Source organism: Falco cherrug, chromosome Z (assembly GCF_023634085.1).
Source record: "Falco cherrug isolate bFalChe1 chromosome Z, bFalChe1.pri, whole genome shotgun sequence".
NCBI classification, from domain to species: Eukaryota; Metazoa; Chordata; class Aves; order Falconiformes; family Falconidae; genus Falco; species Falco cherrug.
In genome coordinates, this window is record NC_073720.1 from 28020835 (window position 1) to 28048501 (window position 27667).

Genomic DNA, 27667 nt, shown 5'->3' on the forward strand with positions numbered 1-27667 from the left:
CCTTTTTGACTGCTAAGTAGCCCACGTAAACTGCAAAAAAATAAAGCATTCTGTTACATTCAAACCGATGACAAAGCACACTCCCAGCAAAAAAAAAGAACAAGATGGAAGAGAACCCGAAAAGTCAACTAACCAATTCTCTTGCCTCAAGGCAGGATCAATGCTGCCTAAGTTATTCCTCAAGGATGGGTTCTGCCCACTCTGTTCTGAAAGCAGCTCCTGCAGGGTTAGCTAACTCACAGCACTGGGAACTTCTTCCCAGCCGAACAGTTCCCTATCTAGCCTCTCCCTCCTTCCACGGCTGGTACATATTTTGGCTTTTTTAAGGGTCTAAAAAGTCTTTGGCCTTCATAACATGATAGCTGGGTGATATGAAACGGCCAGCAAAGTGACAGAAAGCTGCAATAAATAATTCAGCTTAACCTCCGTTTCTGTACGACTGTTTTCATGCACAAGCTGAGCTCTATAGCATGGTGATGACTTCAGAGCTGGGTATTTTTTTTATTTGTTTTGAAGAGGAGGTGAGATGAAGGGTTGTATTTTATTTTGTTGGGTTTTAATAGATCAGCCTTAAATCTTGTGGGGTTTCAGTCAAGATTATTGCAATACTTCTCCCTTGGTGACAAACTGAAGTATATCTGGTGTATTGGGAGTTTCTGAAATTGCATACACTGGCATTTCCCTAAAGCTGATGCCTCAAAATAAGCTATACTTTCTGCCTCCTCACTAGCCTCAATACAGGCTCACTGTCTTCACGGACACAGGCAGAAGAACAAGTTTCTTATTGAGAACTGCAAGAATTGGCCCCAGGAAAAGGAATTAGAATCCAACAGAATTAAAAAAAAAAATGCAGGCATCTAAAATACTGCTTATTTACTGCAAAACCCAATACAATTCCTCTAAAAAGAGGAAACCCAGTAATAGGTAATAACACACAGGTGTCTCCAAGACTCTATGCTGCTCTGCACTGTTAAGTTGCCTCTTATGTTATACACTTTAAAAAGAAACACATATTAGACATTAATACTTATTGATGCATTTCATTCAGTGCACATGCAATACGCCCAGATGTTTCCCAGGTCCTTATAGTCTACAGCACCATCTTACCACAAAAAATTGCCCTCTTCAGTCCTGTTTCTACAGTTGCACCCTCTCAGTCAGCCTTTCGCTTTTTGTTTGGCTTCTGTCAGCTTTTCTGGCTCGCATTGCATTCATCTGTGCTGCAAAGTATCATCCCAAAAAAGATGTCAAGCACAAACACAGCAGGAGCTTATGGTTCACCCAGGTTGTGAGGGAAGTCTGGCACAATTTTAGGCCACAAATAAACAGTACAACATGCAGCAAGAAGGCAGGCAAAAAGGCATAACTCTGCGATGCGGGTACATAAAGCTTTCACACTGCACTGCTGTACTGGTATACAAGGTGGTGGCAGGGCAAAGGAACAACTAGGGTACTGAAGGGATTAACTCACAATGGAAGATCAAAAGGCACATAAATAAAATATAACTTGAACAAGCAGCCATTTCAGAAAGATACTCTAGTGCCAACTGGAGAAGCTCAGACACTTTATATGTTCACAAGTAGGTGACTACAGGAACTCAGCCAAGAGCAAGAAACCCCCCAATGATCATAAAATGAACAGAGTGAAAGCAACCACTAATTTCCTCCTCAGCACAGGCTGGCAACACTAATCTCTCATTTAAAGGTACAGTTGGCAGCAAGACCATTTACATGTCTCCATGAGGAACATCCAGCCACACTAACCAGACCCACACCAGATGTGGGCACGCAATCTCATTTCTGTTGAATCAGTGAGAGCACACAATACAGCGCTTATGCCAGCTTTGTGCTTTTTATGCCTGCTATATGTCAGCAGCAGGAAAAGAGACAGTACCTGATCTGGCTGCTGGTGCAGAGTTAATGAACTGATGTTTCCAAACAATCTGACCCAGAGTTTATAGCAAATTAGCATTTTGATTCACATGGCCAGTATTTTCTTTATCTTGTCGCCAGCAGTCTTAAAGCTGTGTTTAGTGCACCATCGAACTGGGACAACAGGTAAGGTAGAGGAAAGGTTTCAGTCTCCCACACGACAAAAGTGATTCATACTTGTGAAGAACTAGCTATCTTCTAATTCGGCAATTGCTGGATGGAAACAAAAATAGCCTGGAAGCATTTATCAGAAAGAAGGCAGGGAGGGTTGGGGGGGAAGGAAGAAGAAAAAAAAAAAATTCTTTTCAAGCATTACACAGTGCCAAAACATGTATTAACATTCTTGCTGTTCTGTCGTTAAAAATATTATTCAGTGTTTTGCTGTCAATGGCAACACAATTTGTATCGGTGCATAAAATCATACAGAGGAATTAAGAAGCTTGGGAATAAGCTGTTCACATACACAGGTCAGAAAACTTCTGCATATTAACAGTAAGGCATATTAACAGAAAATGAACATCCATTCTGACATGTAACAACTAAAAAGGAGCCACCTTTTTCAGTTGACTTGATTTAAAATATATAAATCAGATTACTTCCTATTGTCATATCCTATGTGACATCAGGGCTCTACTGTTGCAGACACTATACAAATACATGTAAGCACAAAGTCCCTGCCCAGAAAAATCCCAGTCTAAGGACTGAAGAGGAAAACAAGAAACGGAGGAAAAATAATACACCATGGGAGCAAAACATTATCTGACTGCTGACGGACATGCTTTGAAGTACCCATTCTTTTCCTTCATATCTTTTAAAATAGATCCCATTCTTTCACATGTACTTCCTCAGTCTCATTCTGGCAGCCAGTTTGCATCCAAACACAGACTAGCCTGTGCACTCCTCTGTGTGTCCCCATGCAAGCCACCCACAATGGACCTGACCAGGCTCCCACAGAGGTCAAGAACAAAACACTCATGACTCCAGCCAGCACTGGATCAGGCCAGCAAACACAGTTCCATACATTAGCAAGCACATGCTGGAAGCCCAACACACATTTAGATTTCTCTTTTGTGTTTTGAAATCGCTGTCTAAACAAGACGGTGGTTTCAGCCTGGCTGAACACACAGACTGGCCCGCGATACGGCCAAGCCTACCGCAACAGCGAAGAACACAAAAGCACAGGATGGCCAAGATGGGCTAGAAACCGGCTTCTTTCCACAAGGTGCTGGCTAGCAGAGACTGAACACATGCCAAGAGCAGAGAATTCAAAATCTGTATCCCACCATTTCCCTTCCTTTCCGCCTCCCTTCACATCTCAACTCCTTAGTTCAGCATGGAGGAACTGGGAAGGCACAGAGCTTGGCACGGTAGACAAACACTCACTTTGGGATCAATATGTAAGTGCTACTGCCACTTCCTACTCCTGTCATGCAAAAGCATACTGGAATCCCACATCAGTTTGAACTTCACACTTCGATCATTTAGAAAACAGAGTAACATTGTTGAATTATTCCTGTTAATTCTGTTTCCCAATACTCATGCACATGAAACCATGCATTTATGAAGAAGTTAACTATTACAGTTCATTTGTCCCTCCAGCTCTAACTATGCATACAAATAACAACCTTCAGGAAAAAAAAATTGGAATTTCTTCCTGCCAAACAAGATGATTCACAGCTTCTTAACTGGCTTACCAAGTGTTTTTTTAAGTCCCTTTACCTATGGACCTCTGAAAATTTTGCAGCAGATGTGCTCAAATTATTTATGGATTCACTGCTACAGTGCAAATAAAACCCTGTTTACTCAATCACCTTTTGCATGGGCCTCAGTGCAGAACTGAAATTTCAGAAGTGTTCAGGATTGTGTGAATATCAGAGTGCACTTTACCATTGCCTTCAGATGAAGCAACATCAACCAACACAGAACACTTCAAAGAACTCTCGACTTCGAGGTAAAAACAGCCCAGAAGACTAGAAGTTGCTGTCAGAGTACCAAATTAATCCAATCCCTGGATATGCATTAAAATCCTCTTTTCAAATTTCTACCACCCTTTGCTTTCTGATCTTTTCAACAGGACTTTGACTCCTAATCTGAAATTTTTGTCTTTAATTTCCTCTGTTGTAGAACAGCCACGCATATTCTGAAACAGGCCTGGAACTAGTTTATGCAAATTTCCATTATGAAACTCTGTAATTTAATTATTTTTCCCCTTCCATGCCACCGCTGTCAAGTGTGCAGATGGTACAAAATACCAGAGCTAACACAACAGGGGAGCACGAATGCCTGCACCGGGGCAATGCAGGATGGTCCCCGGCAGCTGGCTGGACAGAGCACCCTTGCTTCATTCCTTGGCCAGTGCCTACTGCCTTACGCCTTTTTTTACTAGATAATGAAATGAGCTTATTTGTCGTCTAAAACATTTCAGAATTCATTCTGTTCCACCGTGTTTCTCACCTATGTAAATCCAGGTGGTTAATTGTCAATCAATACAGCAGACTTTGCTTTAAAGAATCTTAAAAATCAGTCCAGGCACTTGTTGTTGTGACCCTTGGGTATGAAATATGCCCTTTATTTCACTTTCTCCTCTCTGTTCCTTACTCAAATATCTTCTACAGCCAAGGCACCTATGAATAAGCAGTCAAGTTTTCAACCAGGTCCCAGGGAATTATGCCAGCTCATCCTTTATGAACCACACAATCGCAAATTAGGACAACAGTGAAGATGCTAATGAAACTGGCTGTAGCCCTGGTGTTCACTCAAAAACTCCTGCAGGGAGGGTATATCCTTTGAAAATGTAAGAGAAGATCAAAAGAACTTCAAAATTGTTCCTTAATGACAGAAGGAAATAAACCAGCATGGATCCAAGGGATAATTAACTGAGGTTGTAACACAGACATACCCCTTTGTAGGGATAGGATACAGGTATATTGCATGTGATAAAAAAGCTGCCAGACTGTCTTGCCCACACCAGGATTTAATTCCCAATTCGCACTCCTGCTCTCTCCTGAGAGTCAACCTCTCGGGCCAGCAGTTAACGTGGACGCAGCAGGAGGGGAGCTACACTGTCATCCCAACTTGCTTGGAGCAAGGCCACCTGGAAGGCCAGCCACGGCCACCAGGCTGTGCTCACTCCTCCTCCTTCACTGCTGCCAAGGCTGAGCTCCAGCAGTGCAATGGTGAAGGGAAATGCTGGTGTGGATGCCCAGGTTTGCACATGCATATGAACTAGCACGTGAACTCAGGACACGGTGCCTCAAGTACCCCAGACGTTGATGGGAACAGCCCTTGGGCCTCAGTACCTCCAGCTTCACTGCAAGATGAGGGAAAAAGGTCAAGACATGGTTCCTCTGGCCTCCATTTATTCTTGGAGGGGAGACGGCTGTGAATGCAGGCTCGACACACCTCCCTCTCTCTGCCTCCGCCTAAGCAGCTGTACTCCTTTCTTTGGAACTGTAAATGAGATGGCATGCACCTCTCCGGATGGGACATGCCATGAGCAAACTGCATTAGAAGCAGTTTCCACTTACCAGAAAAGTAAAGCAAACTACCGTGCACAATTCTTCATATAGACTTACTTAACTTCTAACCAGGTTACAGAGGAAGGAAGCTGCCCCATCCTAGCACCCTAGGTTAGGATCTGAGAAACCTGGATGGATGTCCATTTCACCACACCTTTCTTACATTTTAGGCTCATTGCTGCCCTTACATCAACTCAGAACTTCTTTGTAGATGAAGTTAAACAACATCTCCTGGCTACAAAAGAGCACTGTGCGGAACAGTGCACTACAAAGCTTTATTACAGTGACGGAAAATGCAGATTCCTAAAATAGAGAGTATTAAGCCAGTATCACATCATCCAGAGCAAATCACCAACTCAAACACACAAATAGCCAGACAAGCAAAGAACAGGCACGACCATGCAAACCCTGTAAAGACCACATGCTGGACAGAAAAAAGTCTGGGAAAAGAAACCCTAGAGAACTTGACAAGTTTGGTACACTGCAGACCCAGCCCAGGCAAAGACCATCGCCAAGCTTATCCAAGGCAGAAGAGTCCCTAGGCACTCAGATGCTCTACAGCTGTGAGCAGTGAGTGCTACATCCTACTCTCAGCCCCTCCCCAACCCAGTTAAGAGGAAAACCTGCTAAGTCCTCACCATTTGTAGGAGGACTTCAATACATCAGTATTTAACAGTGAATACATAAGCATGCCTCCCTCTTGGCACCTACACTCCACCAAAGAAGCTGTAAGGGTGTCAGAAACAAAAACAACCCCAAACAAGAATAAAACAGCAGAGACACTTAAGAGGGAGAGACTTCATGCAGCAGAATACACAAGAAGTTAATTAAGCTTTGACCTCAAGCACTTTAGCCAATGCCAGTGGTTGTAGGCAGGAGCATGTGATGCCTCAGCAATGTACAGTACAGGACCAAGTGGAAGTTTTACTTTCCAGGAGAGAGGAGTCCCAAATCTGAGAGCCTGTGTTTCTGCCTCTTCCCAGAGAATTAACATCCAAATACTCTTTTGGAAAGACAGAATTGACATATAACCTCCAGCATTACCTCCTCAGGAGATGAGGCCCCACTGATGTCTACAGGGAACTGCTGTGGATATCCTCCATGGCTCAGCATCTCTTGATTTCCCTCTGCTGCTCCCACAGGAAACATTCATCAGGCTCTCAGCAGAGAATAATTTACAAATTTCTGAGATCACATATTTTCTGCTTTTGAGCACTGACTGCTCCCACAGTATGACTGCCCCATGGCAGCAAGACATTTATTTGCCAATGTCAAAGATCAAAGATCAATGTTGGTAATTTCTTTAAAACAAAAACAAAATTTCTTTAAAACAAACAAACAAAAAAAAATACAAAATCCAGTCACCTACCATTAAATAAGAGGGAATGATTTACCATGAGAGAGATTTGATTTTCCACGCTAGAAACTGCTTTCAATAGGAGGAAGGAACAACTACCATATATAAATTCTTCAATATATGAAAAGTGCTCCATGAAATATTTTGCTTCATCAAATATTTTGCTTTTTATCTTTCATAAGATAGCCTCTTTTCTGTCTACGATGAAACCAGTGGGTGCCTGAAGATAGCATCATCTTATTCCATATATTGCGTTCAGTACACTATGAAATGAAAAGACTCAGCTTGCTGCTCTCCTTACAGAAAGGACTGGATAAATACAGTTTTATTTGCATCAGTTAAAAAAACATAATTTAGGTAGGTAAAAGCTATCTAAATTCAAGTTCTACTTACTTAAACAATGTATTATTAGCATTGAAAGAAGAGACACAAGATGTACGATGTTTCACTTTACCCTTGGCTAGTCAGTCCTGAAAATCAGACTGGTTTATAAGGAATGATTTTATTATATGGTTAACAGTATTTTGCTGTCTAGAAGATGGAAACAGGCTCCTCAAATTAACTGAAAAGCATATGCTTCAAATACTTAATTTTCTGCTTCATTACCATTCATTTTTTAAACCCTGACATTTATGTGTGTTGTAATTAGATTTTAATGTATTGCTGCCACAAAAATTACATATGAAGAGAAGTGTATCAAAATAATACATTTTTAAATGGAGTAATTTCATAGAGTGTTTTTAAATTATATTTCACAACAATTATATTACCCAGCAAGGTCCCTGAGCTTTCCGAATGCATTCCCTCTTACATAATAAAAAAGAAACTGCTGTCACTCAGCCAATCAAATTACGCATGCTATTTTAGATTTGCAAAGAAATTCAGTACTGACAAAGTGTGACAGTTCAAACTAACAGTGCTGTATGGATGCATCCTCCAGCTGTGTAACAGCTGCTCACATACAGCAAGTCAACAAAGTATCTTGCATATAATCTTTAAAAATGTCTATTATAAACACAGAACTGCAGTTACTCAGATAATTTGACACAAAGTACAAGCCTCTCAGACAGACATCCTTGGAATAAAGAAGAGTGTAAAATCCACTTGATATAGATGCTAAGCATGATTAAACACAGCGTGAAAAGCATTCTAATTTTGGACCCAGCATACAGTAGATAGCTCTCTCTCTCTACAAACAAACCCCTATGCCTTCAGAGAGGTTGGAAAGAAGGGATTACTTCCTACTTTTTGACCACTTGCACTTTTCCTGTGGAAAATGTGTTATAACCATATGCTGACATTTTTAAAGCTGCATACAAACAGTATGCAATTGCCATGACCTGGCATTCTGTAGTTCCACCATGCCCTTAAAAGAGACGGGAACACATCAGAGAAATACCTGAATTCACTGCAGTGCAAATATTTGTCATGTTCCCTCAGTATTCCTAAAACCTGCTTCTCTACCCACCTCTGCTTAAGGACGAAGGTTCAACAAATTCTAGACAAGCTCATCTAGCCAGAGAACTGCTTAATGAAAACTGTCTAAGGAACTGTGTGATCAGAAAGGACTTTCACATCTAATTTAAATGCTGATTTCATAGTGTTCTCCAGCAAAGTCATGCAAATAAAGCAGGAGCAGTTGGAAAGAGTTTCCAGAACGGATGAAGTAATTGGACCCAGCTAAGAAAAAAGAAATGCCTTAACTCAAGGACTTTTTCAAGATGGAAAGACCTCTTTGATCTTGCCAGCCCCACTCAGAAGTACTCACATTAGGAACAATATTGTGATGGGCAAGATTGTGAAGCTGCATCACTTTCAGGCACTAGCTCACCAAAACAACCGTATCAGCGCCAGAGGATCAGTATAAGGTCTGTAAGACCTCTCCAAGTTTCAGATGGGGATTGAGAGACAACCTTTAATCTTTCTCAGTCCCCTTAGAGTGTTCACATAGCCCCTGCCCATTCCCTGCAGAAAGCCTGAAAGCTTCTCATATCCTGATTCCCATATATGCGTCTGCGTGCGCACGCACACACCTCTACACAAAATATATGAGGCTGTTAAAAAATTACTACAGTCCCAGTTTCTGGGAAACTCACCCTGGGTGCTCCCGCTGCAAGTCTCTGGAAGTCCATGTTTCACCACTATCCTCAGGCTTGGTACGACACTGGGGACCCAGAAGAAAGACACCACTTCCACCTGCTTCCCCCACAAGAAAACAAGTTGGTGACCACCTAATAGCAATCCAAAACACTCTCACTGGGTTTCTAGCAAGTTAGACTGCAACCAGCAAGTTACCAAAGCTCAGGTTCAGTACAGGCTCTTGCTTGTGCAAAGCTTAGGACAAAAATTCCCAACTAAAGTCACATTCTCACATCCATCACTCTACAAGTGACTAATACACCCAAAGCCCTCTCTGCTTCCACCTGATCAGTACCTAGTTCATAAGAGATGTATCACTATTAGCCCCCAAATGCCTAACTTTGTACCATGCTCTTATTCACTGGAGTAAATAAAAGGCAGGGAAATTTAATCTTTCCATGTAATAACTGAATTCTCCTCAGTACAGACCAATATTTCCCGATATTATGATGTCCACAGATGAACAGATACCACAAGCTTACATCTGGCTCTCAGGTTTATAATCAAAACGTTAAACAGAACTGGCCTTAAGTGTGATCCTTAAGAAGTATTACTGGTAGTATCTTCCTGTCTACCCTAATAACTGTTCTTGCAGTATCCATATATCGTTATCTCATTACATGAATCTCCACCTTCTTTATCTTCCATACGAATTTCCTGTGAGACACGGTACCAAATACTTCATTTTCAGCAACCTGGATTAAGCCCACTGCATTGCCCTTCTCTAAGCGATCAGTTATCTTACCATGGAAGGATATCAAATCAGTCTGACGCAGCCACCTATGACAAAACCATGTTGAATTTTATCCATTAGAACCATATCCTTGATTATTCTTTCTGTCAAAATTTGTTTTTGAAACCTTGCACCACACAACCAACATCACATAAGCAGGCTTTACAAAACCCTCCCCTCTGCCTCTTGTAAAGATACTGACTTTAATTTTTGTGAGCCTGAGGTTCCCACTCCCAAGCTGACAAATACAATGGAAATTCATGCTGGTACATTTGCAATCCTATACTCCTTCAGTACTTCGGGGTACAGATTATTTGTACTCCTTCATTTCCATCTCCATCTCATCACAATAAGCACGTAATTGTTTTGTTTCTTTGTTTCATTTTTTACCACCCCTTTGAAAACCACTCAGTGCCACCCTCCTAGACACTAACATTCACATACCCATGTTAATACCATTCTCATTGCAAACCACAGCAGAACAAGACAAAAAACACAACCATGGTTTATTAATGATAATGACTAGACTGCCCAGGTTTTAATCCTCACACTCATATCCCGCTGAAGGCACCAAGTAAATTAAGTTTATCTGAAGCATGTACTCACTGCTGTTACCACCTGGTTTTGAACTCTGAGTTCACCTATTTTAACCAAACACTTCAGGTTTTGCAGAAAATATTCCATTTGATTACAAATTTCAACTTACTCGTTTTCTGACATAACATGCAATTTCCTGATTTGATGAAGTGGAGAGAATGACAATTTGGAATTTTACCAGGAAAAAAACCAGCCATAAATTGTGGGAAAGAGAGAATGAGTTGTGCCTCTTCACAGGCAGTAAGTAGCTCTGCTTTTGAAAATTGCAATAACGACTACAGAAGGAGAAGAAAATAAAGATCATAAAGGGGAAATAATTTTAAACTTACTTCAAAGAACCGAGCCACAGTACTGAAAACCATGAACCCCACACATGCCTGCAGCAGACAGCAACATTCAACAGTCTGCGGTCTCAGACAACCGGAGAATGGCTTTTGGTTTCATTCACCCTGCCTTTGAATGAGCCATTACCAAAAAGAAAACGACTCTCCCAGCAGAAGCTTAGTGTTGTAGAACTTACGTAAAGAGGTACTTCAGTGCAGGTCAGCTCCATTTTCACAGCATCTAGAAACAGAATAAACCAGTGGAATTATTACACACCCATCAGGAGGTATCGGTATCATTGTACTGCATTCATGTCTGCAAATAAATTCAACATCTTCCAGAATTAGGGGGAAAAAAGGATATTAAACTTAGCAACCATCCATCTGCCCCAGATTTCCCCGGAATGAGGAAACGCTGGTGTAACAGTGCTCATGTAAGGCTGGAGGAGGGCTGGCTGGTCTTAGTTAGCATGCTGTGTGCTTTTCACACAATGGTCACAGTAAACAAAACAGGTCAGGCTGAGCCCAGCTGCCCAGACATTCATAGCTGCAGCAAATGAAGTAGTACAGATTTCAGCATTTCTTATCTCCAGAGGCAGAAACCGGAATTTGACCTCAAGATGTAGCTGCAGCAACTTTTACTCCACACCAATACCCAAGTGTCAGGTGCTAGTTTTTTACAACTTCATAGGAGATATGACCAAGACAGGTCACCTTAATTACCTTTAACAGCAAGCTACTGATACAAGTCACCACTGGAATTACCACAGTTACAGTCAATGTAGCAACTCTGATTTCCATTATTATATTTCAAACTCACTAAATCTTCAAAGTTCATACTGTAAAAATATTATTGCTGTTAAATGAGAAAAGCATACCAGAAGCAACACCACAGCTTCACAACAGCAAGGTGGGAACAACAACTGCGCACAAGTCTTCTACTTGCTCAAACAGACTCTGAAAAAAAGAGAATTTGTCTTAAGAGGAGGCTGTCTCAGCTCAGATGTGGCCTTGTTTTCACAGCTGAACAGTTTCCAAGAACAACACAGTTGTGCAGCTCACTGCTTGTTAATGCATATGTACAGCCTGCTATGAGTCAGATAGGATTTGAGAAGTTCCCTGCCTACAAACTGCAGAAATTAAATGCACAGCTTCAATCAAAACCAAAAATTACCCACCCACCACCCCAGCACACACTTCTTTTAAACCACAAGTTTGCTAATACTGATCTCCTTGTGTCCGTCAATTCATCTACATTCACAAGTACCTACATTCTTACTGTTTTATTTCATCATAATTTCAAAACAGAAGGCAAAATCACTGGTCACAAATGTTCAGCCAAAAAAAGCACAATTTTTGCACTGAAAGAAAATGGTATTGAGGCAAACGCTACTGCAGCTAGCCTAGTCAGCAGTGAGTCCCAGACACTGGGTCTTCTGATGTTCTGTGGTAGGGGGAGGCATCCTGCAGCTGGCAGCAAGGCATCTCACTTTGACAGACTGAGACAATGCTCTGCAGTTTCCAGCAATAGCATCATGTACCCAACCTTAAAAGCAGCAGCATGGGAAGTGCAGTCCTCTTTCTACAAAAGAAAACTGGGTTACAAGAGAAAGTAGAAACCATAACATTAATTCCTGTCATGTTTTAACCCCATCTGTCAACTCAGGCCCACGCAGCCACTCTCTTGCCCCCCGCCGGTGGGATAGGGGAGAGAATTGAAATGTGGAAAGTGAAAAAACTCGAGGATCGAGATAAAGACACTTTAACAGGTAAAGCAAAAGGTGCACACACAAGAAAAGCAAAACAAGGAGTTCATCCACCAGTTCCCACCAGCAGGCAGGCATCCAGCCATCCCTAGGACAGCAGGGCTCCATCATGTGTGATGGTTCCTTGGGAAGCCAAACGCCATCACTCTGAACATCCCCCACTTCCTTCTCCACTCAGCTTTATATGCTGAGTGTGACATTCTATGTTACGGCACATCCCTTTGGCCAGCTGGGGTCAGCTGTCCCAGCTGTGCCCCCTCCCAGCTTCTCGTGCACCCCCAGACCACTCGCTGGTGGGTGGGAGGCAGAAGAGCCCTTGGCTCTGTGTCAGCCCTGCTCAGCAGTAACGAAAACACCCCTGTGTTATTCACACTGTTTTCATCACAAATCCAAAACATAGCCCCGTACCAGCTACTATGAAGAAAATCAACTCTAACCCACCCAAAACCAGTGCAATTTCACAGGGAGTACTTTAAGGTGGGGCTTTTGAAACCCGTCACCTTACAGAACAGATGAAGCATATTAGCTTCTATCCCAGACATGTCACCAACTCACAATTACTACCACACACAGATTACATGTATATATAGGGCATCCCTTCATGGTGGGCTGAAACGCGAGACATGCCAGCCAGCTGTTTTACACCACTGCTCTATCTGCTGTATAAAATCCTTTCACCTGCAATGGTTCTCCCTCTTTAAAGGAACACATCCAAGATGAACTCCACCATCTCCTCCACAAAAAGGTATGAACACGTTCAAACCATTATGCCATACCAATAGAGTAAGACCTGCTCCTCTTACTTCTGTCATATGACAATCTTGACTTCCAGAGCCTCAAGAGACATATCACATCTTCCTGCTCTGCAAGAATAAGGCAGGTATCCAGTCTAGTCTACCTATTGTACTGCAAGTGTGCACAAGAAGGTACAATTTAGTCCGTCTTTTGGGAGGACATCATTGCACCACAAGTACAATAAACTTTTTTTGTATTGGATAACACAAACACAACTCATTGGACAGGTGACACCAGCCTGACTTCAGTTCCCTTCACCCTTTGCTTGTGTCACACTGTGGATCCCCTGGGAGCTTGTGCATTCAGAAATACTACATACCCAGCTCAATACAGATCCTGAGTGGATAAAAAACTTGGAAGACTTAACTCATTTGAAGCAATCAATTTTTTCCAGCACTGACTAAAACCATGCTGAAATACAGTCAGTACTTCCAAGATGCACTTCCCTGACAAACCAGCTCATAATGGTGCTTCCTGGATACAAAAGTCTACCCTAATGGTACTCTTTTTGCTTCCTGCAGAAGAACCCATAAATGTCAACGCACAGCACTAGGCAACCTCTTCTGCTTTTCTCACAGTCTCAAGAGCGCTCGTTGTTTAGAAAAAAGTTTTACACAAATGGCTCACATCTTTCCTCCATCTGAGGCTTACAGTAACTCAGCCTGGCAGCTGGAAGTGGCTGGCTGGGAGGGGCAGGAAGAAGAAGAGGATGCACGCAGGGAGGAAATACTCAGCTCTGGCTACTGAGCAGCTCCTGTGCAACCTCTGTTTGAGAGTGAGGGACTGAGGGAGACACCATCACATGCACACTACTGCTCAACTCCTCTGTACAGCAAAGAACTGCTCAGCTCCCCAAAAGTCAGGGACCCCAGTGCTCAAGAGGTACCACGTAGACAACCGCTCACGGGTGCTGAGGAGCAGTCCTACTCCGCACAGCAAAGGGAAGGTCAAGCTGCCCAACATGATGAATACACACCACAGAGCAACACCTGATCTCTTCCTCTGACACAGAAACCAGCAGGACAGGCATCTAACCACAGGTCCAGTTTCAGGCGTTGCCTACAAATATTGAGCTCATGCCATCAGCGGTAGCAGGATTCATCTATACAAATTAAAACCCCTTTTCAGCATCCAGTTTAGCAGTAAAATTAATGGAAGCATTTATTGTGATGTGCTGCAAACTGGGGAGACTTGCAGCGTATGTTTCAGAAAAGTAGTGGTAAATATACAAAAAAGAACAAAAGATCTTGAAAATAATTTTATTTAAGTAACTTTTTTTTCAATCTACAATCTCCCTTTGAACTTAGTGACAAATTCTATTGCCAGTCTCCTGACCAGCTCAAGTTACTGAGATGAACATAAGCAAGTATTTTGTGTTTTGTCAACGATCCAAGACATTTCAGTAATCCCTCCAACTTTTCCTCACCCAGTATTTTATTTATTGGTTGCCAATCATGGGACTCCCATGTATCAAATTTCTTTCAACATTACAAATTTTAGCATTTTATAGCATGGTTTCCCCAATTATCAAGACATGTTAGAAGGGCCACAATAATTAAATAAACCAATGTAAAATAAAACCATCAGGTACTGACTCAACTGCATTTTAATGGAAAAGACATCAATTATCAAACTACTTTACTCTGTACACACTGAAGAAATTAGATAAGGGAAACCATTATCTCAATCTCAGAAAGCAGAAAAGCATTTCTACTGGTTGACAAAGTGACCCTTCATCCAACACTGTGACTACTAAGTGGCTGTACCAGCACTGACTATGTATCAGCATTTTTCTAAATGCAAAAGGAGACTTCCCGATCCTACAGCAACCTGGCTTACAACTCACACCTTAACATTCTCCTCTTCACTGTAAATATAGCATATAACTGTGAGAGAGACACAGAGAAGGTGAAGCCAGGGCTCTGGCTTTGGTGCTGCTCTGTGATCCAGCAGCCACTTGTATGGGTATCACTCAACTCAAGGCTCCCCAGCTGTGGTAACAAGACTCCACGCCTTGTTAAGCAGCACCAGACCACAGTTTGTGCAAGCCTTGCAAGTGGCTGCAAAGTACAAGCAGTGGTATAAAATACATACTTCTCCATATATCAGTTCAAACAAAACACAAGGTCTTTGGACCCTGTTCCCTGCATTCTCCTTTCAGACCATAATCCCACACCTCTGTGCCATGGATCACTGCCTCTGTTTCATAAATCGTCAAACAACTGGCTGAAAGTCAAAACTGTCAAGCTATGTAAATAAACTTTCAAGGACGCTTTGCAGGTTCCTCAGAATTCAATTCTTCCTTTATTAATTATATTTCTTTCTGGTGATAGTCACATTGAAACTCATGTCTATAAAACACTGAGAATTACAGTCTTATTACCACCATCAAGGCAAGCACATTGAATTTGTATTTCTGATCAACGGGAGCAAGAGGAAAGCAAGGGTGCATCCCACCCAGAGGCCACTAGAAGGTAGGCAAGAATCCCCAGAGCATCATTTGTGATGCTTTAAAATCTAACATCTTTGTCTAAGCAAAATGTCTTCTGCATTGCAGAAGTCTAGCAACACATGTATATTGAGATGTCTTCTACCAAGCTCTCTTCCACTGGGTGACTGTATTACACGTCACCATTATCACTGTTCTATTACTTTTTACTGTGCAATAGTCCATAGAAAGCATCTGCTATGTCAACCCACAGGATAGCCTCTAAGATGGATACAAAGTATTGTACATACATAACTCTTCAAAACCAGTGAGATTCCAGTGTGGTCCTCAAAGACTGGCCAGCAGCTTCCACTAATAATGTTCGGCCCACTTCTTCCTCTCAACAAGCACAGCAACTGAATCAAACTGTATTTCTGAATTTACAGATTCCATCTGAGTTACATTATGCACGTAAACCCAAAGGCTCACTCACAGCTTCCCAAGCACTAGGAACTGCGCTGCACAGCTATCCGGTCTAACATGGTAGAGAACATTCTTTGACATGCAGATCCTTGCTCTGGACCTGATTAAAAGACCTTGGAAGAATTAAATGAAAGGAAAAAAGTAGGAGGCTGAAAATAACACACAATTACTACATTTCCCCCCCCCCCCCCCCCCCCCACTGGAAGCTGCTTCTATGAATATCAGAAGCATATCTAATCACCTCTTAGTGATTAGAGTTTTACACCTTTACAGATAAAGATCATATCAAGAACCTTCATTTTTACACTTGGCTCTCCTGAACATCTAGGGCACGGGGAATAGGGAGGGGACAAAGCAAAACCCTCTGCTAGCAGCTTCACAAGCACATTTGTTTACTGCCTTCTAACATTATTCAAACTGAGAGGTAAAATAAACCCTTGCCTATTAAATTTATAATGAAACGGCTTGCACTAGTGTTGATTACTACACCACACATTTAGCTGCTCTTGAAGAAAATGAACAGAAGAAATTAAGCTAAACACCTTTAAAATAGCTGCCTTTTCAACAATTTAGAACAAAAAGAAACTTAACTCTTCCTCCAGAACACATCACCCCATTCATGGCTATTGTATTTCTTTAATTTGTTAAAACCACAGCCATTTTATGCTTCTTAGCAGGGAAAATATTCAAGCAGTCTCCAAAAAGAGTAACATTTTTTAACCTTTTAAAAATAGATTTGGGTTCTAAAACACAAAAACAACTCTAGAAAAATGCCTCTTAGACAGAAGCCTGCTCCTGAGGTTGGAAAAATGTATTCTTTATGCATTCCTGCATTAACATTCTTCATGTAGCATTTTCATTTCAAGTAAAAATCAAATGGGGCTCTAGAATTTAGAAACCTTAGACATGTGGGTTATACATTACTGAAAGACAAAACTAGAACCAAATGTACATGTAAAGTCACTACAACAAAATAAAATCTGTATGATACCATTGCATCACCTCCTTTGCTCCTACTAATGCCTGTTTTGACTGAGATAGGAGCCTTCTAATGATGAATTTTTGTATGGCTTTTAGAATTTTCTACTCCCTAGTTTAGTGAAGCCATGACACCAGCGCAAAAGCAAACTCTTAAGAAAGAGTTCATGCAGCACAGTTGTACAGCTTACTAATAAGGTAGCAAAGAAGTGGACCAGAAACGTTTGGTCCTACAAATGCATTCAAAAGCATGATGATGCTTCATCATCCCTCAGGCTTGGCCATCCACCAAACTGCTATAACTAATGAACAAAGTTAAAGAGATACACTGTGCGTGATTAATAACACTTTTGTAATTTGCATTCCACCTTCATGAACAGCTAGACCAGTACAACAAACTCTACAGCCATTAAGAGCAAGAAACAAGTTTTTTATACCAGAAGCAATCAGATATGCTTCTGATATTCATAGAAGCAGCCTCCACTGAGAAGGGCAACTATTCCACCTTACAGCTCTCTTCTAATTACCAATGTAGTTTAGCAGTACCCACTTGTTTTAATGAAACTGAGTCTGAAAGATACAACTCACATAGCTCCACTAGTCAGGAGGAAAATCTGTAAATTGTTGAAAATCTGTTATTTTTTAATAATTGGCAGACATTGAGGAAAACACTGGCAAAATTCCTGAGACAGTGGATGAGAAGATGCTACAGATGTCAAGTTACTACAGAAGGAGGAGAGGAAAAAAAAAAGGGGGGGGGGGGGAAGTGTGCTCCAGTCAAAAAGTATGAAAGCCCCTGGTGCAAAGACTACTCTAGCTTCAATACTTGGGCACAAACATGCATGGTGTTACAAGTTCTGCTTGCTGCTCCAGGTAGCACCTTAGAACCTAAAAGACTTATTTACAGAAGACAGAGAGAATGTACATGCCTGCCCTAAGATTTCTGTATTCCCCATCTATAGATGGGAAATTGAGATGTGCAGGTGCCAACTGACTAATGTGTGGCTGTGCAGAGAGCTGGGTTTTGGCTGGCAATGCCAAAAATTGGAACTAGATCTTTTGAGTCACTACATTAGTCATAATCTATCCTTCCTACATCCTGGTGCAAATTCTCGCTCAATGAGTTATTCAGATGAAAAGAATGTCGGGCCATTTCGCACACCCTGCCCTCCTGAAACGGCCCCACAAAGGAAATATTCTTGGGTGAGACAACGGGAACTTCTCCCAAGTAAGAGCAGCAGCAGCTTCAGATCATACTCTTCCCTGACATTACATAAATGTTGGCAGAATAGTCTAATGTACATGTCAACTGAGAAGGCCAGATGAGTTTCCTGGTAGATTATTATTAAAATAGATTTACGCGGTCACTTTCTTTGTTGCACTGGGTATTCAAACACCACTTTGGAAATAGAAAAGTACTGAACTACTCAAATCTTTTCACCAGATTTTGTCCTGTTGATTCTTCACACCAAAGTCACAGAATAAAGTTCATTTTTTACCAATGTGGAAAAATCCCTCTTACTCAAATGCCTCCTTAAATCCTGTTTCCATCTTAACAGATGAGACAGGTTCTTTCTTTTGTAGAGATAAACTGCTTTCTATCCCAAGCGTGTGCCTTATAATGACTTATGAGAACTACCTCCATTCTTGTATAGGACCAAAACCAGACACAGGAGTAAGTCCATAAAACGAAGAAGGGCTTCACAGCCTTTTTTCTGCATCAGGATCACTGTGCAGGCTGAAAGCTGGCACAACTCTGTGCCACACACACCAGCGTCCCATCGAAACACCATCAAGAACACACTTCAGAAGATGTTTCTCAGCATTTTACTATCCAAAAAGTTTTCATTTCCTTTACATTTTTCGGTTGTGAAAGAAGTTAAAGTAAGTTAAGCACTTCTTCTGCTCCGGCTGAGAAGGGCAAGCACTTTCCTGATTAAAACCAAACACTCTGTCGGCTCAGGAATAAGAACTCGAAAACGCCTGAGCAGCTCTAACGGCACACAAACGAAAAACAAAAAACCCAAACACACAAATTTAAAAAACAAAAATCTAAATCCTCCCTCTGCCCGCTTTCGGGGCTCTGGGAGGTAACCGGCAGCCGCCGGGAGCAGCCTGCCCCGGGGAGAGCGCAGCCCGTCGGGGACCGCGCCTCCGCCGGCAGCGCGACGCCACGGCCGCTGCCCCCCGGGGCTGGACGTCGCGGCCCGGAGAACGAGAGGGCTACCCGCCGCCCCGGCCCGGCACCGCGGCCCGGCACCGCCCCCACCCGCCCCGCGGGGCCGGCGGCGGCCGGGCAGCAGGTGCCGCGAGCCGGGCTCCCCTCATCCACCCCGCGGGCACCGGCCGCCTTACCTAGCGGGGCGTCCCGGGCCAGGCTCTGCCGCCGCCCGCGCTGCCGGGGAGGAGGCGGCGCTGGGCCGCCGCTGGGGCCGCGCCTGCGGGAGCCCAGCGGGGCGCGCCCGGCCCCGCGGATGCACCGCCCCCGGGCCCCGGCAGCCCGCGGGGCGAGGGAACAAAGGCGCGCTGTGATGGCCCCGGGCCGGGGCTGGCTGGTGCTCTGAGCCGGCTCCCGCGGGGCGGCCCTGCCAGCGGCAGCGCTGGCTCGGCGGGGCAGGGGGTGCGGAAAGGCGGGACCCCCGCGGGGAGCCCTGCGTGGCCCCGACGGCGCCCCGGCCCCGGGAGCACCGGCCCCCGGCGCCTTTCGGAGGGGAGCGCTGCCCCCTCCCGGCCGGAGCGCGGCTGCAGGCGGCGGGGCGCGAGCCCCCGGCCCCGCCAGCCCCGGAGCCCTCCCCTCCCCCCGCCCGTCGGGCTCCGGTCCCGCGGCCCGCAGCGACCAGGCGACGGGCTGCCCGGTCGCTCCAGGCGTGTTTCACGCGCCGTAGTACTTTGATCCCGACGGACCACGGCGCGTTGTGCCTTTCCAGCTGCTACGCGTACACAACGCGTGACGTCGGCTGCTCCTGAAACCGTCTGTCCGTTGGCTCCCCGAGCCTGCGGTGACAGCCTGTCGCACCGGTAAGGACGGCAGAGCGCTGGAGGTGTGGTGTTGAGCATCAGATTCGGGGTAGGGACTTACCCAGCTCATTCCCTCAGCACTGTAATTTAATTCATGGCCTGTTTGCTGTAGATGGATGGCATAGTCTTTGTAACCTTTTAGCAGAATGCTGTGGGGATCAAAAAAAGTTTGTCCACGTAGTGTAAGCAATGCATGAAAGAAGTAGTGTTTCACTGTGAAGCAGTGGCTGGAACACTGTGAAGATGTGTATTTCCTTATTATCCCAAATATCTGGGAAACAGGAGAATAAAAGTAATCAGAGGAAGAGAAAACATAAGAGATGCAGCTGTCTGTCCAGTCCACAATTAGAGCTCAAGTAGGGTCTTAGTATTCACTTACAGAGCAGTGCTACCAGTTTAAAACTGACTAAGCCAATAGTAAAAAATGTTATCCAAGTCCTCCAAGAGTGTCATCCGAGATGAAAGCATGCTCTATTGCCATACCTCTTTTCTATCCTCTACTCTTTTTACCAGACCCCACAAAGATACTTGCAGGTCCTGACTTGTAAACTGAAAACCACTTACAATGAGAATAGTAAACACATTAACTTTAATAATCTGTGTTGATAGTTAAAAACTTGTACATGGGACACAGCAAGACAATTCAAACTGACATTTTCCTTAGCTGATATTCGATGGCCCACGTGTTGCATATTCAACCAATAGAAAAGGTGTAGCCAAGCTGGTAAATAAATCGAAAACTCCTAGTTAATCACATTTCATAATCAAAAATACCAGTCTCTCAGTTATTGTCTTCTTACCAGATGTCCTTAACGCAATTAAACTCCTCTAATTCACTTACCTTCACCCATCTAAATGCATGATAGTTTCAACAGCATTTTTAAAAAGGAAGAACATTAGACTGCTGCAACACAGCACATATCGTGAAGGTACCTCCCTGAAGGAGAGAAAGAAGCCAGCAAAATGCCATCACCACCCCTTGTGATGGCTTAACGTCACAGAGTCAAGCATCTGCACGGAGTACAAGGAAGCAGGGACTTTCTGTGCTCTGCTTGTCAGAACAAATCCACAGCTCTAAGATTGCAAGGGTACTGCACCTGCTGGCTATGGTGGAATTGGGACTTTGGAAAGTTAAATTTGCAAGCGGGAAAAGTAAGAGACACAGGTTGATGAGGTGCAGCCGGGCTGGGGTTGCAACTGTCTTACAGAACCTTTCCTCTACATCCAGCCCCAGTACACTTTACTGGAAGCATACATAAGGATTGCTTTACTTCAGTTGCTGTATTCACTTACCACTGACAATAGCAAGTTATCCAACTGCGTATTATGCAAGAAAAGAAGACAAGCAGAAGTGCATTTGCAGTCACTGTCGATCCTCAGGATTTCAATTCCAAATTTTCCTAACTGAAGGAGTTACAGAAATAACTAGTTAAGAGTTGTAATTTAATTTACATAATTTCCAGCACTATGTACTATTACTCTAAGACACTTACTTAGACCTCAGTTCAAGAGGAAACCACCTCTTGCATTTACATCAGGCAAACAAGGATTTAGGTAGGCTTTTTGTATGTGTTGGGACTATGCATGCAATATGGCAAGTAAGTTTTGCTAGACCACATTCAAATATCAAAGGAAAAAAAACCCCACATATACTTCAGAGACTGTCTTTGGATCACACAGATCATCCTGGCATCACAATAATGACTGTTTCCCAGGACTTATGTCACTAAATAATGTTTACTCAGTTTTTCATGATGCACAGAGCGTTTTCTGTTTGAATACACTGGCTATTAAAAACATCTTAAAGTGAAGAATCCATGATCTGCCAACTACTACCTTAATTAATAAGAACAGAAATGTTTAGATGAATGCTTAGCTTTTAACACACACACGCAAAAAATACTGTTACAAAATGCAAAGCATCATAGTGGCAGTGAGGTGGTTTCTTGACCTTACAAATATTACTATTTACTTAGTACATACTTACTATTGCTACTCCTACTCCTCTTCTTCTCAGCCACCCTGCCCTCTAAATGACACAGCTTGGAGAAATTTTTTGAAGTGAACTTCTGGAACTACAGTCTTCATAAATGCTTACTAAAATAAGGGAAATGCTGAAATAGTCCTTGCCTGAAAATCAAAGGTGGTGTTAGGAATCATGGTACAGTAAGCTTCGCAAAGCAAAGTAACTGTCATTGAAGACAAAAAAAAAAAAAAAAAAAAAAAAGACAAGACACTTGAAGTCATCTTCCATCAGAGTACATGATTATAGCTACAAACAGCTACATCAATAAGGATTAAAATCACAACTTGCATTCAAATCTCTTTACAACAGTGTTTTGACATTTTCTACATGCCTTTTCCTTCATTTTAAAAGAGAAATGTAAATGAAGTATCAAAAACTATACGAGAGGGTTTTGTTTCTTTAGTTTGCCCTGTTTTTCAAGTATAAAATGTGCGTGATCTTTGCTGAAATTTTGCTCTGTAGCTACGAAATTTGTATTTTAAATCATAAAATGCAGTATCCTGTAAAATCTGATACTTTTCCATAAAACCTCTGACTTCTTTGTTTTGCAGTATTTTGGTACTTTATGTCGCAGGCTCCAACCATGGAACGTCAGTGAAAGGTAGACTGTGGTTATCCAGAGCAAAATGAAAATGTTTCAGCTCAGCATTACAACTGTAACTTTTGCACAAACCTGAGCTCAAGTAGGAACCCAAATCAAAATCACCTAATTGGCAAGATTTGCTTGTGTTGCACAAGGATTGCTAGAGTCATTACAAACCCTTTTTGTTTGCTTCTAAATGCAGAGATGTGAAAAGGTCTGACAACCAACAACAGCTATTTGCTGGCAATAGCAATGCCAAATTCACCTTCAAGATGGACTTCAGTATAGGGAGGTTGCTTTGTCTGGCCAGGGTCAGAATGTTATTTCTTTGTTTGCTTGTTTTCTTTTAAGTAAGGGATGTCTCAAGCCTGCTTTAATGTGCTCAAAATCTTTCCTAACACAGCCCACTCCTTCACACTTAAGTCAACTCCTGAGATTTCAAACCTAAGGCAGAAATCCTTGGCAGAAGGTTGAAAGATCAGAAAACATCAAGAAACCTATTCTGCATCAAAACTTCAGATTTTAAGTGTGTAGTGTTTTCATTTACTGTTGTGAACACATGAACTGATTCATATTGTCTCAACTCAAGAATTCCATCAGTGATAAAATGACAGTGACAACTCTGTAAGTAGGAACTTATTTCATTTGAGAAGGGATGGAGTAAGCACATACCTTGAGACGGTAATAGAACTGAAACAACTCACTTTTGGCAGTTCATGCACTAAGTCATGGGGGAACTCAGCCTGGTACATACACAGCAAGAATATTTCCACCTTCTTTTATATCTATCTATTTCCCAGCACTTCCTGCCACATCAGTTATTCAGAAATTGTTTGCTTTATTCGTCACTTCAGTATTACACAGCATTGCTCATTGCCTTCACAGTTTGCTGTTTTCTCTGTGAAATTATTTATGGTTTGTATAGCACTGTTTTATCAACTGCCATTACCCATGCATCTTCACAAGTAGCATCACTCAGCCCCTTCCAGTAAAGGGTAGCGATGCACAATGCCAAAACAGCAACATTAATATTTTCTGCAACAAAAAAATAATTCAAATATCATATTTTATCTTATTTGGCAAGACAAGTTTATTTAAAATACATATATACTTACTACGCCAAGTAAACTTCAAAAACGTAACCCAAACTGTCTTATTTCTTACACTGATTGGCACCCTGGTGGGAGCAGTGATAAAGATGACCTGGTTAGAAAGGGAAAAACACTGAACAGAAGATGTCTGCTGAAATACTTACCAAGAAAGTGCCTGCTGGCCGAGGAACTAGAGTATCCTGGAGGAGCACACCTTTGAAGTGCAGTTGGGCACCAAGAAACTGGAGAAATCCTGAGATATCCCTGAAATGCACAAAACCAAGAAAATGTAACAGCAACTTATCATCTTCAAAGGTGAAAAATAGTCTGGAAAAATCAGGAAAAAAATCTGAGAAAGTAGGAATTGGTAAATGCCATTGGCTGTTCTGACTGAAAGATCAGGAAAATGGCCCGAAAAAATAAAAATTGATCCAAGAAAATAGAAAACATCATTATCTATTGTCTGTCTCATGTGATGGTGTCCTATGCCCCTTTATGTCTCTGCAATAAAAAAATTACTTACCTTTTACCCAAAATGAAGCCTCTCTCTATGAGAACTTCCCATGCACACGCCCTTTTCTATGAAATCTCTAGACAGGTCGGACCCTCATGGGGACACACCTGGCTGCCTCCAAACTCTGTGATGCCGATCATCTTTGAACCAAGAACTTGTCCATTCTTGATTGGTCCCACTTTTGATATCTGTTTCATTGGTCCCGATTCTGCGATCAGTTTATATGTGTGCAAATAAAGTAATTAATCGTAAGTGTATGTGCTGCTTTACTAGTGGTAATTTTGTAATAGCCTGTAATACTGAAATATATACCTGATTTGTTATTGATTGCCATTAATATTGATTGCCGTGACTGTTGAAATGTTTATTTGCTCTCCTGGTAGTAATTTTGTGGAAATTTGTAATAGGTTACCTACTTACTTTACTGATCATAAGCATACTTGCTTTCTTAGTGGCAGTTCATAGTGATATGTAAAACAGTACAGAAACTTAGGAAATAAAGCCTCCATGTGCTTGGGTATTAAGGAATCCTGCAAATCCATCATTGTGATCTCTGTGCACCCACATATGACCCTTTAAGGTCATGAGACACCCCCAGGTTTCACTGATTGTTTGGGCTCTAGGTAAATGCTCCTTTTCATGTGGTCACTGAAAAGTTTTATTTGTAATGAGTCATGTCCTCATTCACCTGGAAAGTAGTCATTAAATTCTGTAAGAAAGTGAACATACATAATCTATAAGAAAGCCACCTAGCAGATGCTACTTATAACTTCATCACTGAAACTCTTAATTGGTTATCAAACAACAGGTGCAGCTAATAATGCTAAATAAGAGAGCAAGCACAGTCCATTCCCTAGTCCTGCTTGTCTTTCTGTATGCAGGTGTCAAAACTGCATTAAACTTACAAACTTCTGGTATTTTATAAACAGTGATACAAACATGAGGTTGTAAAATTACTTTTCAAATGGTCACTCAACAGCCCTACATTACTTGAGAGCAAGCAAGTGTGCTTTATGACATAGTTATACAAGCTGCAGATGGGGATGGCAAACAAGACAGTGCTGCATTTAGGAAGGAGAAAAGTATATCCTGCTATTTTAATTACTGTTTTAATTTACACAGAAGACTGTAGTAAATTTTGTAACCATCTAAGAACAACTGTGTCTATTAAATTAAATTTCAGAAGCCTTCCATGACTGAGCACCGAGTCTTTAAACAGAACTAGTTCAGCTACAGTACAACAAAAACAACATGTCTAAGATGTAATAAGGAACAAAATGATTTTTAATCAGAAGTACAGAGAAAGCCAGCAATAGTAGCTGAAACCCAATACCTGATAAATTCAGATCGCCAAAAGCCAGAGCTAATCATCATCTATTTTCACTTCATTTGACAGTGAAGGATATGCAGGGAAAAACAGAAGTGTGTATAACAGTTTCTTCATAAAAACAGCTTTAACATCTTTTTGTAAATTCAGATAGTGATGCCACAAACGTACCAGATTGTAAGTTCCCTTTCAGCTGGGTGTCCTGGTTTTGGCTGAGACAGAGTTAATTTTCTTCCTAGTAGCTGGTGCAGTGCAGTTTTAGATTTGGTGTGAGAATAATGTTGATAACTTACTGATATCTTTGGTTGTTGCTAAAGTAGTGTTTATACTAAGTCAAGGCCTTTTCAGTGTCTCAGGCCCTGCCAGCAGGAGGGCTGGAGGGGCACAGGAAACTGGGAGGGGGCACAGCTGACCTGAACTAGCCAAAAGGATATTTTGTACCATAGGATGTCCCGCTCAGCATATAAAGCTGGGAGAAGAAGATGGAAGGGGGGAACATTTGGAGTGATGGCCTCGTCTGCCCAAGTAACCATTATGTGTGATGGAGCCCGGCTTTCCTGGGGATGGCCGAATGCCAGCCTGCCCATGGGAAGTGGTGAGTGAATTCCTTGGTTTGTGCATGCAGCTTTTGCTTTACCTATTAAACTGTCTTTACCTCAACCCACAAGTTTTCTCACTTTCCACCTTTCAGTTCTCTCCCCTATCCCACCGGAGGGGAGCGAGCAAGTGGCTGTGTGGGCCTGAGTTGCTGGCTGGGTTAAACCACAACACTGAGGAAGCAGCATCATAATTCACAAAATAGCTGAGGTCTGGGAGCTCATCTAGCAGCCATCCTTCCCCTCCGCTCCCACACATTCAGCTCCCTGAGCAGAAAGGCAAAGACAATTTAATAACCCCATGGTTACGTTAGCACTCCATTCCGTCTGCCAAATGAAAAGTGGAACTACTGACTCTCACCCACACTGGAGGGAGCATACTCTTTTTCTCAGTGTGTACTAGTGACGCTAACCCAAATCTGAGAATCATTCATGCGGAGAGGAACAAAATCAGCTGGGTGCAACTGCTGACATGACCAGAGTTTGCCTTCTGAAGACCAGAAGAGGTCAGAACAACTTCCTAGAAAGAGCAAAAAAGCACACAAGGAAAGGATTTCTCTAGAACTCCATTCCAGACCTTGTGCTGGAATGTGCAGTTAGTTAAATTTGAGGGTGACATCTTCAGAGCCACAGTCTGACCACACCTTGTTTGTCTTCAGTAAGCCTTAGCAAGGTAATGGGGGTAACATCAGTTTTCTGAATCCAAATATAAAGTACATACACTCACAAGATGTGGTTACACTCAAACTACTGAGTTCTTTCATAGAATCATAGAATACCTCAGGCTGGAAGGGACCCACAAGGACCATCGAGTCAAACTCCCTGCTCCTCGCAGGACTACCTAAAACTAAACCGTATGACTAAGAGATGCTCCTTGCACTCTGACAGGCTTGGTGCTGTGATCACTTCCCTGGGGAGCCTGTTCCAGTGACCAACCGCCCTCTCAGTGAAGAACCTCTTCCTAATGTTCAATCTGACCTTCCCCTGACACAGTTTCATTCCATTTCCTTGTGCCCTATCGCTGGTCACCGGAGAGAGGGGATCAGCACCTCCCCTGCAGCTGCCCCCCTTGAGGAAGTTGCAGGCTGCAATGAGGCCACCCCTCAGCCTTCTCTTCTCCAAGCTGAGCAAACCAAGTGACCTCAGCTGCTCCTCACAAGTCTTGCCCTCGAGGCTTCTCACCATCTTGGTCGCCATCTTCTCAACACACTCTGATAGTCTGGTGTCCTTATATCGAGGTGCCCAAAACTGCACACAGTGCTCAAGGTGGGGCTGCACCAGTGCAGCGTAGACTGGGACAGTCAGCTCCCTTGACCAGCCAACTCTGCTGTGCTTGATGCACCCCAGGACATGATTGGCCCTTCTGGATGCCAGGTCACACTGTTGACTCATACTTAAGTTGCCATCAACCCAAACTTCCAGGTGTCTTTCTGCAGAGCTGCTCTCCAGCTTCTCATCCTCCA

At 42.7% G+C, this 27667-nt stretch overlaps 1 protein-coding gene across 2 annotated transcripts in view; it reads right to left on the bottom strand.

Annotated features, from left to right (window-relative positions):
• Window positions 1-19750, bottom strand: part of ARHGEF28 (Rho guanine nucleotide exchange factor 28) — a 126524-nt gene extending 106774 nt beyond the window's left edge. The window contains exons 1-3 of one of the 2 annotated variants that reach the window (XM_055699162.1): window positions 19405-19675; window positions 11478-11556; window positions 10797-10840 (exon numbers count right to left, since the gene is read on the bottom strand). In XM_055699162.1, coding sequence (XP_055555137.1) covers window positions 10797-10829 — 33 coding nt within the window. In that variant the 5' untranslated portion in view covers window positions 10830-10840; window positions 11478-11556; window positions 19405-19675. Of the gene's footprint in view, window positions 1-10796; window positions 10841-11477; window positions 11557-19404 lie in introns of both variants that reach the window. The other variant, XM_055699163.1, reaches the window with a different exon arrangement.
• Between the last annotated feature and the right edge of the window lie 7917 nt (window positions 19751-27667).